Here is a 16,688-nt window from a genome sequence, read left to right on the forward strand (position 1 = left end):
TATCTTGTTATCCATAAATTTACTGATCCAATTAACCACCTTATCATCCAGATCATTGATACAGATGACAAACAACAAAGGACCTATCACTAGTCACAGACCTCTAGTCAGAGAGGCAACCCTCTACTACCACTCTCTGGCTCTCTCACAAAGCCAATGTCTAATCCGGATTTCTACCTCATTCTGAATGCCAAACGCCTGAACCTTCTTAACCAGCCATATATGCGGGGCATTTTCAAATGCCTTACTAAAGTCCATGTAGACAACATTCACTTCATCCACTTTCCTGGTATCTTACTCTGAAATCTCTTTAAGATTGATTAGATACAAAGCCAGGCTGACTATCCTTAATCAGACCATGTCCATCCAAATACTTACATCTGGTCCCTTAGAATACCTTCCAAAGAATTCCCACAACTGATGTCAGACTCACCAGCCTATTTCCTGGTTTATATTTGGAGCCTTTTTTAAACAGCAGAAGAATATTGGCTATCCTCCAATCTTGTGTTACCTCCCCCGTTGCTCAGGATGATTTCTGCTAGGACCTAGCAAAATCTGCACTTGCCTCTTGTAGGGTCTGAGGGAACACCTTGTCAGGCCCTTGCGATTTATCCAACCTGATTTGTCTCTGTGTAGCAAACACTTCCTCCTCTCTAATCTGTACTGGGTCCATGAAGTTGATGCCGCTTTGCCTCATTCCCTCAATTCTGTGTCCGTCTTCTGAGTAAATTCAGATGGAAAGAATTCATTTAAGATCTCCATCTCTTTTGGTTCCACACATGATTACCATTCTGGTTTCCAGAGGACCAATTTTTGTCCCTTGCAATCCTTTTGCTGTTAACATATCTGTAGAATCCCTTAGGATTCTCCTTCAACTTATTTGCCAGAGCAACTTAATGCCTTCTTTAGCCTTCCTGATTTCTTAAGTGTCCTCTTGCATTTCTTATACTCCATAAGCACCTCATTTGTTCCTACTTGCCTATATCTGCTATGCACCTCCTTTTTTCTCTTAACCAGTGCCTTAATACCTCTCAAAAACCAAGGTTTCCTTCACTTGTTATCTTTACCTTTTGAGAAGCACATACAAGCTTTGTACTCTCAAAATCTCATTTTTGGAGGCTTCACGAAGTACATATTTGCCAGAAGACAGTCTGTCCCAATCCACACTTGTCAGATCATTTCTGATGCCATCACAATTGGCCTTTCTCCAATTTAGAATCTCAACCCGTGGACCAGATCTATCTTTTTGCATATTTACTTTGAAACTAATGGCATTGTGGTCATTGGGTGCAAAGTGTTCCCCTACAGAAAATTCTGTCACCTGCCCTGTCTCGTTCCCTCATAGCAATCCAGTATTGGATGCTCTCTCATTGGGACTTCTATGTACTGATGAAGGAAACTTTCCTGAGCACATTGACAAACTATATCCCATTTAGTCCTTTCACACTATGGGATCCCCACTAAAAAGGTGAAAAGTTAAAATCACCTACTATAACAACCTCATGTTTTTTGTAACGCTCTACAATCTCTTTACAAATTTGTTCTAAATTCTTCGGACTATTGGCTGATCTGTAATATAGCCCTGTTAATGTGTTCGTACCTTTCTTATTTCTCAGTTCCACCCATAACACCTCACTAGTCAGCTTCTTCAGTCTGGCCTGACGAAGCACTGCCGTGGCATTTTCCCTGACTAGGAACGCCACCCCTCCTCTAATCCCTCCATCTAAAACAAGGGAACTCCAGAATATTGAGCTACCAGTTTGCCTCTCCTGCAACCAAGTCTCACTAATGACTACAATGTCATAAATCCAGGTGTTGATCCATGCTCAGAGCTCATCCGCCTTTCCTAGGATCCCTCTTGCATTGAAATATACACAGCTCAGGACACTGGTTGCACCATGCTCAACCTTTTGATTCCTGACTTTGTCTGTGGTCTTGCCAAGATCTGTCGCCACAGCCTGTCCACTATTTGTTGTGGCACTTTGGTTCCCATCCCCCTGCAACTCTAGTTTAAACCCCACCATGCAGCACAAGCAAACCTTCCCACTAGGATATTAGTTTCCTCCCCCCCCCCCCAAAGTTCAGGTGCAAACTGTCCCTTCTGTATAGGCCCAACCTTCCCTGGAGGAGAGCCCAATAATCCAAAAATCTATGCCCTCCCTTCTATACCAACTCCTTAGCCATGTGTTAGACTGTATAACCTTTCTAGTTCTGGCCTTACTGGCACGTGGCACAGGTAGCAATCCTGAGATCACAAACCTGAAGGTCCAGCCCTTTAACTCGGCACCTAACTCCCTGAACTCCATGAGCCTACATGGACCATGACCTCCGCTGTTCACTTTCCCACTTAAGAATGCTGAGGACTCGATTTGAGATATCCCGGACCTTGGCACCTGGGATGCAACATACCATTCAGGAATCATGTCTCACCCACAGAACCTCCGGTCTGTTCCCCTAACGAATCCCCCATCACCACAGCATGCCTCTTGCATGCCAGAGACATGACTGCTATGACTATCCTCTTTTAGGTCATTTCCATCCCCCTCTCTATCCCCCACCCCCAAACAGTATTCAAAGTAGCATGCAGTACTTTATTCACTTCAGCCTTGTGACTGTAGTTTTCCTAGCTTATTGATGTCCATGTGAAGTCTGTTTTAATACAAATCAATGCATTAGGGGAAGTAGGCCAGTCAAGCTTCGTTATAATCTGATTGCACTCACAAATCCACTTTTCTGTCAATGTGAAATAACCTTTCATCTCCTAATCATTGATCTTTCTGCATTTGCTTTCAAAAATGCACACTCTGTTCTACCATTCTTTAAGAATGAGTATTCAAAACACTCCTGAGCCTAAGAGATGAGTTGAAAATATGGTTCTTTAATATCACCTGTGTGTGGATTTTGTTCATAGTCTTCCTAATTTTTCTTTTATGCTTTCCTCAGTGACGTATCCAATTTATACCAGATGAATCTAAGGAGCAAAAATCTCTTAATTACCTCCCTTTCTGCAAAACTAATTCCTCCTTTTTTTTTAAAGGTAAAATCCATAAATATTCATTTAGTATCTGAGCATTCTGATCTGTTTCCACAAGAATTTTATTCCCCTTATTGACTTCCTTTTGTCTATTCAGTTTATCATTTATGTTTTTATAAAGTGCTAGTGATATATTTTATATTAGCCTACGATCTTTGCCATTCAATTTCCTTTGCTGAATCTGTTTCTAACATTCTAATCCCAACCCCTTCACAAAAAAAAAATGCTATTTGCCTATCTGGGTGTTATCTACTTATTAGACCTGCCTGCTAACTTGTGATTCATGCACAAGAACACTTGGATCCCACTGAACTTCATTCATTTGAAGATTGTGTTCATTTGACCACCTTTGTCCTGTCAGAGAGATATTTGCTTAAAAGCCACTCTACTGGATTGATAATACTCAGGAGTAGATGTTTCCTGATGGAAATATTGAACTGGTAGGTTCCTCAGCAGAGCTTCACACTGGAATGTATTTCAGTTGAAAACATTTAGACGCAGCGATCATACTAACATTTATAATAGGCGAGGAAATAATCAAAACAGAACTAATGTGAGTTGCAAGAGGATCTAGTTCAGCTGGATTTAAATCAAAAATTGATAGACAAAATAATAATAAATGGAGGCTTCCAAACAGAAGATAGTGTGAAGGTAGACCATACATATTTCCATTACAGGAAATGGTTGTCAGAAATTATCTGAAATGATTGCAGAGTTTTGAAACGCAGAGGAATCTGGGTGTTCTGGTTTCATAGAAGGCAAGTATGCAGAAAAAGCAATTCTGAGGAAGAACTAACAATGATACTATTTATGACTTTGTAATGAAAATGTAGGGAAGTTATGCTCTATTTACATAGAACACTGGTGTGACCACAGCTGGAGCCAAGTGTACATTTAAAAAAGGACGTGTATATGTTGGAAATATTTCAGAGGAGGCTTACTACAATAATAACTGGAGTTTAGAAAACTTGAGAGGTGACTTGATAGAGACGACGAAGATGAGGTGGATGTGCAAAGTTTTTCCTTACAGAGAAGACTCTGAAATAAGCATTTAAATCGGAGCTGAGTCACAAGGTAGATTTTTTTCTGAGATTCATAACTTTGGAATTCTGGAAGGGTGGTAGCGTTGGATTTTCAATATTTTTAGCAGAGATAAATAGAAAGTTTAAATAGTGAAAATTTACTGCAGGTAGATGAGATTGCAGAGTTGAGTTTACTCTTCGTTCTTCCTTAATTATTAAATAGAGCAGGATTGAATGTCCCAGTTACCTACTGCATTTAAATCATTTGTTCATATCTCTTGCAAGACGCACGGTGTCTGACCATTAAGAGCATTTTTTCAACTATTCTTTCACGCAACGTATAGAGATACTTCTATGTTTTACATTAATACCAGAAATAGGTGTCACAAAGCATTCATTTGTTAATATCTTTGCACATGAAAACTGTTATCTTCTAAAACATAATTTCTTACTTCATGAAAAGAATTTTAAACTCTAAATCTATTAAGTAATAATTGGTTTGCATTCAAGGTTAGGGGTGGTAAAGAAAATGGCCATTCAAAAGATTAACAAAGTCAAGTAACTACTAGTCTTCCAAGGAAACATTTTATCAATGGAATCTTGTGAACATTGTTATTATGAGCTGCCATATGTCTCGCATTATTTGAATCATATTTGTTATTTTACTTGTCTTATTTTTTGCATCTAAATTATGGACTGAAGAATAGATTATAATGCATTATAAACTGCTACTATATTGCAATAACTAGTATGCAAGTTAATGGAGTTGATTCTAATAAAGTTGATTATAAATGGGCAATAATTTTATCATTTGAAACATTTTAGACCAAACTCCAACTCCAACTCGTTTCCTAAAGAATTGTGAAGAGGTCGGTTTATTTAATGAACTAGCAAGTCCATTTGAAAATGAATTTAAGAAGGCTTCAGAAGATGACATCAAAAAGGTGATAAATATATTTGCATTGTGAAACTTATAATATTAAAACATTTCAAATCTACAATTGATTCTTGTTCTATTAAGTGTTAATGCTCTCTTAATGGAGAATATATTGGAGAGCAGAGGTAAGCGAGTGGAGCTGCTCCAGAGACCCAGGTTGAATCCCAACTTCCGTTGCTGGAATTTGTACTTCCTCTCTAAGTATTCGGTGGATTCCTAAGAAACTCACTAAGATGCACAGCTTGGTAGGTTAACTAGCTACTGTAAGTTACTCCGAGAGTGTCATTGACTTGGGGCAAGTGTATAGGAATGTAATGAGAATAGGTTGCATGGTAAATCTTTGGGGGGAATAGATTACTTCATGAATCAGTATAGTCTTCCATACCTCCCTTGTGTCCTAAGGAAGTGTGGAAAATGATATTTTATGATAATTTATTGAGATTAGTTTATATTTAAACTACTGGTGTATTAATATGTTAAGTATTACATCTCCTCCTTGTAGTTACCGATCAATAAGTTTTCATTGATGTAGGCTTTATAATTTTTGTAATGACTGGACAAAATTCTCATAGCTGCGATATGGTTAAATATGTACAAATTGTTTAATTAGAAGAATTAAGGAAATTCTGCAATGTATGTTTGAACTACAGGTATTAATTTCTTCATCCGATTGTATCACTTTAATGCTATTATCAAATTCAGACCTAACAATTTCTGCTCTTACTTAAATCTGCAATATACAAACAACTGAATATTTTAAATGAACTTCATAATTTTGCCCACAATCCCAAACTGGTTTAGCGATTATGGTCTAATAATTACATTGTGGCTGTTTTTGGCACAATCCTGTTGCAGCATGTGCCACTGCTACTTAATAGCAGAATTAGCAGTTGGCTAGTGAGCTATGGGTATTCTTCCAGGATCCCCAATGACACTTCTGTTTGCATTGTTATCTGTTTAAAGATCATTGGTTTGGTTGCTGAGTTCCTGAAGAAACTGATTACATGGTACCTGCTATGATCAGTTGTACTCCAGTTAAGTAAAGGCACCTGAAAATGATCTCCATACAGGATATAGTGAACCTGAAGTAAGACCATGAGACATTGGAGTGGAAGTAGCTTATTTGGCCCATCAAGTCTGCTCCATCATTTCATCCTGGCTGATCCATTTTTCCCTTCAGCCCCAATCCCCTGTATCCCTTTGTGCCCTGACCAATCAAGAATCTATCAACTTCTGCCTTAAATATACATACAGACTTGGCTTTCACAACTGCCTGTGACAAAGAATTCCACAGATTTGCCACTCAAGTTGAAGAGATTCCTCCTCATCTCCGTACTAAAAGGATGCCCCTCTATTCTGTGGCTGTGTTACATATGTCGTGGAAGGCAAACCTTTGAGAAATGAATGATTCTGGCCATTTAGATCCTTAAGCTGAAGTTTTGCAGTTGTTGATCAGGTGCAGCACTGTCAAATTCATTTACCTACATTTTTTTGCATAAATGTGCTAATTTGTAAAGGCTTTTTCACAATTATTTTCAACAATGGTGTATACTTAGTACAGTTGACTAGACTCAACAAGTCAAGCATTCTGAGGAATTCTTACTTGTTTCAATGTTGGAGTATTACTAATATAGTTATAACTGAATATGAGATTTGTTAATTCAGTAAAGTTAAATAACTAATTATTGGTGATTTTAGTTTCACTGAAGTTTTACTCTGATCTAATTTCACAGGTACCATTGGACATGTCACCACTTGCATTACCAGCAGTTCGGACTAAAGTAGAAGAAACACCAACTGTGGAAAGCAGCCATCAGAACAGTCCCCTGCCTCACCCAGAGTCAACTACCAGTGATGAAAAGGTACTCTGTGAGAAATTAGGATTGTTGGTGCATAAAATTTGGGTACCACACAGCCACAAATTGCTTTGCATTTTTAAAATAGCTGCTGCACATTTATGGGAAAAGTTATATAAAATGCCACAATGAAAATGAAAGCAGTATGTACAGTATACATTCAGTAAAAATATAACAATTTCAGTAGATTGTGGCTTTAATCAGCTTGTATTACTGACTTCTCACTAGCACACTAAATAAGTAATGCCCACTTAAAAACCTGCTGTGGGTTATACACCATACTAGCACTATTTGTTGGGGTCATCCATTAGTCAGTTTCCTTTTTTTTTTGTCTGTTTGTTTGGTTTATGCAAGTATTTGGTATATTCCATAGTTGTTTCAAGTTTCTGAAGCAGATGTTCATGGAGGGCAACCTCATTCGGCCTTGATCCGTGAAGCTTAGCTGTAGAAAACACCATTTAGATGTGTTTCCATCAGTCTGGGTAGGCTAGCTAATGGATGGTGGGCATGGTGTTGCAAGGATGGAATGACCTTAATGTTCCTTGTCAGATAGGTCAAAGAGTTCATGCTCCTTAGATCCACTACCAGTTTCTCATCAGCATTTTTGAGCGATCTTTGTCAAGCTAGTGCCTTTCTCTTTCCCTGACAGTAGCATGCTTGTGCTCATCGATCTGCTTTGTGCAGATCATGCCTCCATGCAATCTTCTAAATTGAAGTCAGTAGATGATGTCTGCAATTATGAAGTTCATTGACCATCTGATTATGTCAAATGGTTCTTGCTTTCTCTCAAATTTCTAGGCTAGTTTGGAAATCTTGGGTATCTGAAGTAAAAAAGAGACAAGTATGAGCTATGGTGCGGAGAGTAGGGAAGCTAGGAGATGGAATCTTACACCACCTGTAATTTGTCACTTTGAGTGTAGGTTGAGGGCAAGGTAGTATATGTAGTGGAGGATTATGTATAGCTTGAGGATACTGTAGTCTTTGATTTCAAAACAGTTGCTGACTGTTCTCCTAATGGCATTTATTCCATGAGGATTAAGACATGCTGAAACAGGTATTCCCCTACTGGCCCTGATTATGTTCCATCTTATCCTGCAATAGAAGGAGAGTACATCCAACACACATCAAAGTTGCTGATGAACACAGCAGGTCAGGCAGCATCTCTAGGAAGAGGTACAGTCAACGTTTCAGGCCAGGACCCTTCATCAGGACTAACTGAAGGAAGAGCTAGTAAGAGATTTGAAAGTGGGAGGGGGAGGGGGAGATCCAAAATGATAGAAGAAGACAGGAGAGGGAGAGATGGAGCCAAGAGCTGGACAGGTGATTGGCAAAAGGGATATGAGAGGATCATGGGACAGGAGGCCCAGGGAGAAGGAAAAAGGGTGGGGGGGGGGACCAGAGGATGGGCAAGGGGTATAGTCAGAGGGACAGAGGGAGAAAAAGGAAAGTGTGAGAAAGAATGTGTGTATATAAATAAATAACAGGTGGGGTACGAGGGGGAGGTGGGGCATTAGCGGAAGTTTGAGAAGTCAATGTTCATGCCATCAGGTTGGAGGCTACCCAGACGGAATACAAGGTGTTTTTCCTCCAACCTGAGTGTGGCTTCATCTTTACAGTAGAGGAGGCCGTGGATAGACATGTCAGAATGGGAGTGGGATGTGGAATTAAAATGTGTGGCCACTGGGAGATCCTGCTTTCTCTGGTGGACAGAGCGTAGGTGTTCAGCAAAGCGGTCTCCCAGTCTGCGTCGCGTCTCGGCAATATATAGAAGGCTACATCGGGAGCACCGGACGCAATATATCACCCCAGCCAACTCACAGGTGAAGTGTCGACTCACCTGGAAGGACTGTCTGGGGCCCTGAATGGTGGCAAGAGAGGAAGTGTAAGGGCATGTCTAGCACTTGTTCCACTTACAAGGATAAGGATAAGAGTACATCCAAACTATTTGACTGATGTGGCTGTCATGCTAAATAGGGTACAAGCTGCATAAGATAGGTTTGAAACTTGCAACATTGCTAAATGTGAAAGTTCAATAATTATCTTAACTTCAGGTGTGGGTCTTGATTGTTACCAGGTGAATGATCCAATTATGGTGAGTTGAGCAGTGCCTTCTCCAGCAGAGCAGTTAGTAGTATATAATATGTGAAAATGTTTCTCAAAAAGCTTGACCATTTGCAGTCTTCGAACTACTTTCATCATTGGTCCTGCAGATTACTTGTGGTATTGAATTCCAAAGTTCACTGCCTTTTGAGTGCATGTCTGGGCCTTTTAGCACCATGAAGATGCAGGGTGTCCCTTGTTTTGGACCCCCTTTGCCAAAATGTCCAAAAATCATGTACATGTGTTCTGGCATTTAATTTTCTTAGGTATGATAAATGTGCTATAATCAGATTTGTCTCTCTTTCATTCATTTCCTTTAAGCACTGGAGAGAACCATTCAAGACATTGACTTATTGAGTGTCCAGCAGTTATTATCTGGGTTCCAACTTGATGCTGCATTTAGAACAAAATATTTGTGGTAATCTTTGAACTTCCAAGGTTATGTTGTTTCCACCAGGTCTGCAATTAACACATTTGAGTTATAATTTGAAACTTTCCAGAGCAAGTGAAGATTAAATTATAGAAAGAAAATTGAAGAGAATATGAGATGTACTACTCATTGAATAAGAAAAGAGTAAATAAAACTGATGGAAGTAAGAGCCTGTGATAGATTCTTCTACAGTTAAATTGCTTTATGAAGTGAATAAATTTATAAGGAAAATAACTGCAATATCTTCATAATTATGACACAACAGACTGCGACAACTTAATTTCCAAATGTATTCTTTTTTCATTAGAACAACCTACATAATTGAGGTCCTTAGGGATAAAATTATGTACTTTACAATGTTGTAGAAATTAGTTGCAGAATAAACAACATATTTGCCACATAGAAATGTCTCAAGAAGGATTTTTCAGAAGATGTAATTTTGACAGAAACCAGTTCAGAAGAGGGTTTTATTATTTGAATTAATATTATCTGCTTTATATTGTTGGATTTTCAGTTCAGTGCTTTGGCAGTTGATGTAGGAGGAGGACATTATTCAGAACTAAAACCCTTGAGGCTGTCACTCAGACTCTGATTTATTCTCTCCCACCATCTCCCCCGCCCCATTCTCAGAAGGCTTATTTAGCTGAAGACTCCAGATGATATTTACTATTTTTGGAAAGGATGTATTGACGAAAGTTGTTTTCAATTTAAGCTCCTTGGAACTGATTAGAATACATTGATGATAGCCATTAAGAGTTTTTATTTAAGTATATCTAGCACTTCTTTGAAGAATGAACTTCTCCAAAGATGAGAAGCTTCAGTTGAATCTAGCCTGGTCCAGATGAATGTTTTATATTTCTGTAAAAGACAGCTTACAAAATTTAACTTCTGGTAAGATGGTGACACTGCAGACATTGTGGCCTCTCAGGGGCCAACCAAAGGAGTTCTTTTTCTTTGTAAAATGTGTTTTTTTACGATCGCAAGACGACTCTACTCCAAGAACATCGGCTACTGCAGGGCTACACCCATCAGCTGCTCATTGATCAGAGTAACTGCACTAGTGTTGGCGGAGGGGCCGGCCGAGGTAGTGGAGGAGCAGGTTTGAGTTCAGAGAAGCTGACCTGGCTACCGACTGTGTTGTTCCCTGCTGCTTGGAAGCATCGTAGTTGATGCAGTATAACCATGGGAGATTATCTTGGACATTTCACTTGCAGTCACAAGACTGTTGGACAGTGATAATGTAAGCCACAGGCCTGTTACCCTTGTCTGGTGGTGGGACAGTGGACATGGGAGCTGTGTAGCCTCAGTTGTAGCGAGAATTAGGCCTTAAGCCTCGGGCTTGCCTGCTGTTGCAGACCAGGTGAGAGATGCTGTAGCGCTATGGCGTGGTTGAGCTTGACTGGGGCCTGGACTCTCATCAATGCTTCCCTTCTGTGTTCAGCTGATGGAATTGTCGCTCAGGATCTTGGACTATATATGTTTTGTTTTTTTTTAAGTGAATATGCTTCTTTGCGCAATACTTTGAATTGTTACTCACTATATTTCAATGTTTGCTAGTTTGTATGTTTTGCACTTTGGCATCCCAGAGGAACGCTGTCTTGTTCAACTGTATCTATGTATGGTTTGAATGATAATTAAACTTGATTTGATTGATTTGAATTATTACTTATGGATACCATAAGCATGAAATAAAATTGATTATTATAACAACAGCTGATGTTGCACAAAATCAAGATATATCATGGGAGCATTATTAAGTCAAATTTGACACCAAGTCAGTTAAGGCAATATTGCAGCAAATATTCAAAACCCTGGTTTAAGAGGTTAAAGAATCTGAAGGTATTGGGGGGTGGGAGAGGAAGGGTAACAAAGTTATTTAGGAAGGGAATTGTTAAGTTTGTGCCTTAGCACCTAGAAAGCTTTGGTGGTGGAGCAATGCAATTATCATCATCATCAGGTGCCATGCCCAGTTTGAGCTTTGACTGCCATGGCCCACACACTCCTGTTTCGGGTCAAGTGGATCAATTCATTGGTATTCATTTCCAGTTCTCTGGCTGCTGTCTCCATCATCATTTGTCTTTGCCTTCGTTTTGCTTTCTTCCCTTCAATCTTTCCCATAATTACTGTGCATTCTAACTCCTTTCCTAATCACATGTCCAGTGAGGTTACGTTGCCTTTTCATTTACTCATACATTATTTCCCTTTTCGTGCTTGCTCTGTTCATGACATCCTCATTAGATATTCGTTTCATCCATGATATTCTTTGCATCTTCCTCAAAGCAATGCAATAAGAAAGTGATTTAAAAAAAACAGATCTGAAAGGGTTTGGATTTAAGGATTCCCTGAGGAGATTAGAATACATGGGAGGATGATTCAATTGAAATGAAAACAACTAAAATAAATTTCAAAACCAGGCTGTAGTTTTAATAGAACCCAGTGTAAGTTGGAAGTGAAGGATTGATGGCTCAGCAGGACTTAGTGTGCTGTAAAACAGTGGTCCCCAGCCTCCGGGCCGCAGACCGATACTCGGCCGCGAAGCATACAGGGGTGCAGCGGTAGCCAGGACGTACCCAGCACATCTTTCAGTAAAAAGCCGAAATAAACACGCTGATTAATTAGGTGCTGCCCGGCCCAGATCAGGGGCGATAAACTTTAAAGAGAGCAACCTCTGTGCAATATTATGAGCCAGAACTTGCTCCCAGCACTGAGGCAAGTGCTGAACTATGTTATGAACATTAGCTTCTCAGATTAGTTGATGTCACCTTACTGTACAAAATGCTGAATGGCAAGGCCATGAGTAGTGGAGACTTTGTGCAATTTAATGCCATCACATGGAATGGTCTGGTGAAACTTAGCCACAAAGTAAGTAGCCAGGGCTTTGTATAATTTAATACCTCTTAATATAGGGAGGTATTGGTGAACTCTGCCCACAAAAATCAAAAACACTGTTTTGGCTCAGCTGCACCCCACAGGCTGTACACAGTTATCTGAGCTATCATGGAATATGGATGCATCAGCATCTGTCATTCAGAAGCAATAAAACATATAAAGAAAAAAATCAAAAATTTAAAAATCTCAATAATTAACACAGTTATAAATAACTACAAACATTTGAATTAATGTGATTCAAAATGGTTAATAAGTTAATACTTGCTGTCCTTTGTCAAAACCATTTTCCCCAATTCCAATAAGATTCCCTGGTGTCATTAAAGGAGAATGTAGTCTTTTATTGAATTCTGAGAGCAGTCAGGAAAATACTGATGAAAAGCAGTCAGCAGTTTTGTAAATTATGCATTCATGTGGGGATTCCAATATTCTTGACAATTACGGCAACAATTTATTATGGGACTGTTGGCAATTTCCATCCGCATATCAGGAACTTAATAATGATATTTTAGAACGTTTGCTGAATAGGACACCAAATAAAATACACTTCATCCATATCTTGACCAAAAAGAAATTACTCCAAAATGTTTGTTGATTCCTTTCTAAAACCAGTATTTGGATTTTGAAAAGGAAAAAGCAAAAGCTGATTTTTAATTTTTCATATGGAGTTCAATCCCAGTTTAGTTTTTGGAGAATTAAAGGTGTGAACCTGGGATTTTTTTTGTACTCTACCCTCACACAATGTTAAAACAACCAGTGCTTGACAGAGTTGGAAGGTGACTTCATTTACTGAATTGCTACACACCGTCTGTTTACCCTATGACCAATCCACATGTAATTCTCAGCTCATATAATGGATGAGTTGGAAGCATTAACCAAAAGTTAGGAAGGCATGCAAATTTCCTTTAGGGAAGAAAATGAACTTTTTATTGTGTTTGGACGTATTTCTGAACTCATTGTTAAGTAGTAATGTGTTGGTCTTTGTGAAAATTTGGTAAATTCTACAGCTAACCTTCTTTCACAAGACGGATTAATTACATCTTAAGTCTTTGGAAAATTTTACTCATTCTGCAGTGAGTTGGATTTAGAAAGACGCCAATCATTGTTATTGAAAAACGAAATTACTAAATACCACTAATTTTAGTAAATGTGTTAGGTCCAAGAAAGCAACTTCAGGTTTTGTAATAAGATAGTTTGATGCAGGTGTGTAAATAGTGAAATGTTTACAGATACTATATTTTACAGCAGGAATACATTCACATGCATCAGTAATGCGTGTATTGTAGAGGGATACCGACCGACATGTACTCTACACGTGGGAATGGAAAACATGGATGGGCCAAAGCAAATGGCAAGCATCTACCTCTGTGAAGCTCTATACATACCTCTCAGTTTAAGCTTTAGAAATCACAAACCAACTGTTCTGGCTTTGAATGCCAACTCATTCACTTCTTTACTTAGATTTGTATCACAGATCATCTCTAATGTGGTCTGGTCCAGTAGAACCATAAAGATGAAAGGACACATGGAGGGGAGAAATCTACTTCAGCTCTACTCCTTTCCTCCCACCTTTTTTTCCCCTCATGTCCTGCCTTGTCCCCAATTTCCAAATCAGCCCCTCAGCTAGAATAGTCATTGGAGGGGTGCTTCTTCTTTTGATGTGTTCTCCAGCAGAATTAAGACAATCTATTTTTCATCTCTTACCCACCATCTCCAATCTTTGTTACTTTGTAATCACTTGCAGCTAGAAAAAAGTTGGTTTTCATACAAGCATATTCAACTAAAATCTGTCAACGAGAACTAAAGGTCCAGACATAAATAAATGAAATGGGACAACAAATGTAAAACCCCACCTGAGTTGCTTCTTGTCTGCATTTCCCTGATCACTTTTATGAGCCCTGGGAAATAAATCCTGTGCAAGAAATTAATAGTCAAGTTATATTCCTTCTCACAAAGATAGTAAATATATAAAGGAGTACTTATTCACAATCAAGTTTGGGATATCCCAAATTATGGTGAATTGGATTCTTGTCGGCACCTGCCCATGTCTCAGCATGAAAGCACATCAGAATAGGGTTAAGATCCCTTTCAAAAAATTGATTTTTATCACCTATTTTTTAAAATCTGTTCTCATTGGGTTAAAATTTGTTCCATAGGGATATGAAGAAAATTAAACTATAAAGAGGTGTTAATGGGTGGATAGGAAATACTCGCAAGGTGAAGAAAAAATTGATTTAAAAAAAGATGTTTCTAATATACCATGAAATTGAATAGAGATTAGAGCTTTTTCTTGAAAAATACACAGTAGAAACCAAGTAAGACCAATCCAAGTAACAGATTGAACTTCACCAAATTGCTAATGAATCATTAGATCTTGTTCAACTTGTGTAGAAGTATACATTTGTATGGAAAACATACATTAAAATGCTATAAATGCTTCAACTGCTTTCATGGCAGATGTAGAATAATGGTCCAGAAATTGATGGAGTAGCTCATATTCTAGTGACAACGATGAATTGTGTTTTCTAATCATCCTTAACATAATTAGTTCAATGCTGCATGTTATTGAAAAGGCAAATTAATAATGTGTCACTATTGCCAGTGTGGCTTCTTGTACCATTGAACATTTGGGTGGGTCAATGGTCAATCTCATCTAATTAAAACATATTGGTGGAAACAGCAAAGTGACAGGAAACAAGAACTAAAGCAGGCTGTGGGCCAGTCAGCATCTGTGGAGGCAAAAGGTGTAAATCACATTTCAAGTCAAGACCTTGCATCATGACTGTGAGGGAACAGGAGAGATTACCACTATAGCAGTGTGAAGAGGGATGGATTGAACTCAATTTAGATAGAGATAGAGAAAGGAAATTAGATTGGATTAATTTTCCTAGAAAGGAAATGTAAGAACAAGTATTGTACAGATCTTCAACTAATCCAGTCATTGGAGTGGAGTATTGCCAGCTCTCTACATGGGTCAAAGTGTTACAGACTTCTGTGACTGAATTTTGCAACATGGAAGTCAGAAACAAGCTGGCAGTTAGATGCTAGGCTATCTGACCACCTCTGCCATTCATTCACTGCTGAGTTTAGTTCAGAGCATAATGTTTGTAGCAGAAGGAAGGCATACATTTCACATCCAGCCCTTCAACTTCATGGCTGGCATATGGGAGTCACTGAGCATATTGAAAAGTTACTGTAGATAATTAAGTTTTTGTGTATTTACTTGATTTTTAATTTATATTTTGGTATGTTTAATTAAATTCATTTGAACAATCTGTCTTTTGAACAGTAAATGTCTTTTATCATCACTGAGTTGTCGAAAAACCAGCCAGACCTACAGAACACTGAACTAGGCAGGGCCACACATAGTAACTGTGGCCTCAGGAACAGCACAGGGAGTGACTGAGTAACATGACAAATGGAAGATGAACTGGCTCAATTGCATTTTTAAAAATCTTGAGTATATTGTAATGTTGTGCTAAATACAGTAAATAGTGAATTTCTACATTGCTAGCTTAGTTCATAGTATTGTAATAAAAATCAAAATACTGCAAATGCCAGAAACCTGACAACACAGTGTTGGAAATATTCAACAAGGCAATCTATATCTGGAAAGAAAATCAGTAAATATTTCATTTTGACAACCTTTCATCAGAACTGTGACGATTAAGTACATATTAATTTGCTAGGAAAGTGGTGAAGAAAATGAACATAGGAAAAATCTGTGGTGATAAACTGGAAAACAGGCTGACACAGCAAGATGGTGAATAATTAATGAAAGTTGGGGAGGCCATTTGAAATCAGAATAAAAGGGCTGGAAATACTCATCCGAAATGGTTAATACTTGTATATAAAGTCTAGAAGGCTGTAATCTGCCTATTTGGCAGAAAATTCCATCACTATTGCTGCCATTTTCCATCTTATTTGCACAATTGCACCTCCATGTCTGAATCTTCTGCTTCACCCTCAACTTTTCTTTCTCTAATTCAAAGGATAGGTGAGCAACTGGAATCTGTTCCAAACTCACTGACTTGCTTGCTACTTTGAGCATTTTTCCTCCCATCCTCCTTTCTGTTACAATTCTGTTTCATTTTACGTTTCTCAATTGGATCTGCTTTTTAATCACCAATACCAGTAAGTACAATGTGACTTTCCCTTTGCTTGATTGTGGATATCCCTACAACATGATTGATAGTGCCCATGAGTGTTTCTTCCATTTATCACATTTGTGTTCCCGCCCTTGCTTTCAACTCCCAAGAAGTGAGATTGTATTCCCTTTGTCCTCAGTTTAAGGTCCAGTGGTCTTCACATTCAACAGATACCCCTCTGCATTACCGATCATCTGTAAAATAAAATCACACCAGATATATTTTATACTTTATTGTCGCCAGACAATTGGTACTAGAACGTACAATCATCACAG

General features: G+C 38.6%; 1 protein-coding gene across 4 annotated transcripts in view; it reads left to right on the top strand.

Annotated features, from left to right (window-relative positions):
* atf2 (activating transcription factor 2) overlaps window positions 1-16,688 on the top strand; it is a 148,166-nt gene that overhangs the window by 57,274 nt on the left and 74,204 nt on the right. For all 4 annotated transcript variants that reach the window (XM_063052130.1, XM_063052127.1, XM_063052129.1 and 1 more), the window contains 2 exons: window positions 4,882-5,000; window positions 6,727-6,855. In XM_063052130.1, the coding sequence (XP_062908200.1) occupies window positions 4,882-5,000; window positions 6,727-6,855 (248 nt within the window). The remainder of the gene's footprint in view (window positions 1-4,881; window positions 5,001-6,726; window positions 6,856-16,688) is intronic.

Source organism: Mobula hypostoma, chromosome 6 (genome assembly GCF_963921235.1).
Source record: "Mobula hypostoma chromosome 6, sMobHyp1.1, whole genome shotgun sequence".
Classification (NCBI taxonomy): Eukaryota; Metazoa; Chordata; class Chondrichthyes; order Myliobatiformes; family Myliobatidae; genus Mobula; species Mobula hypostoma.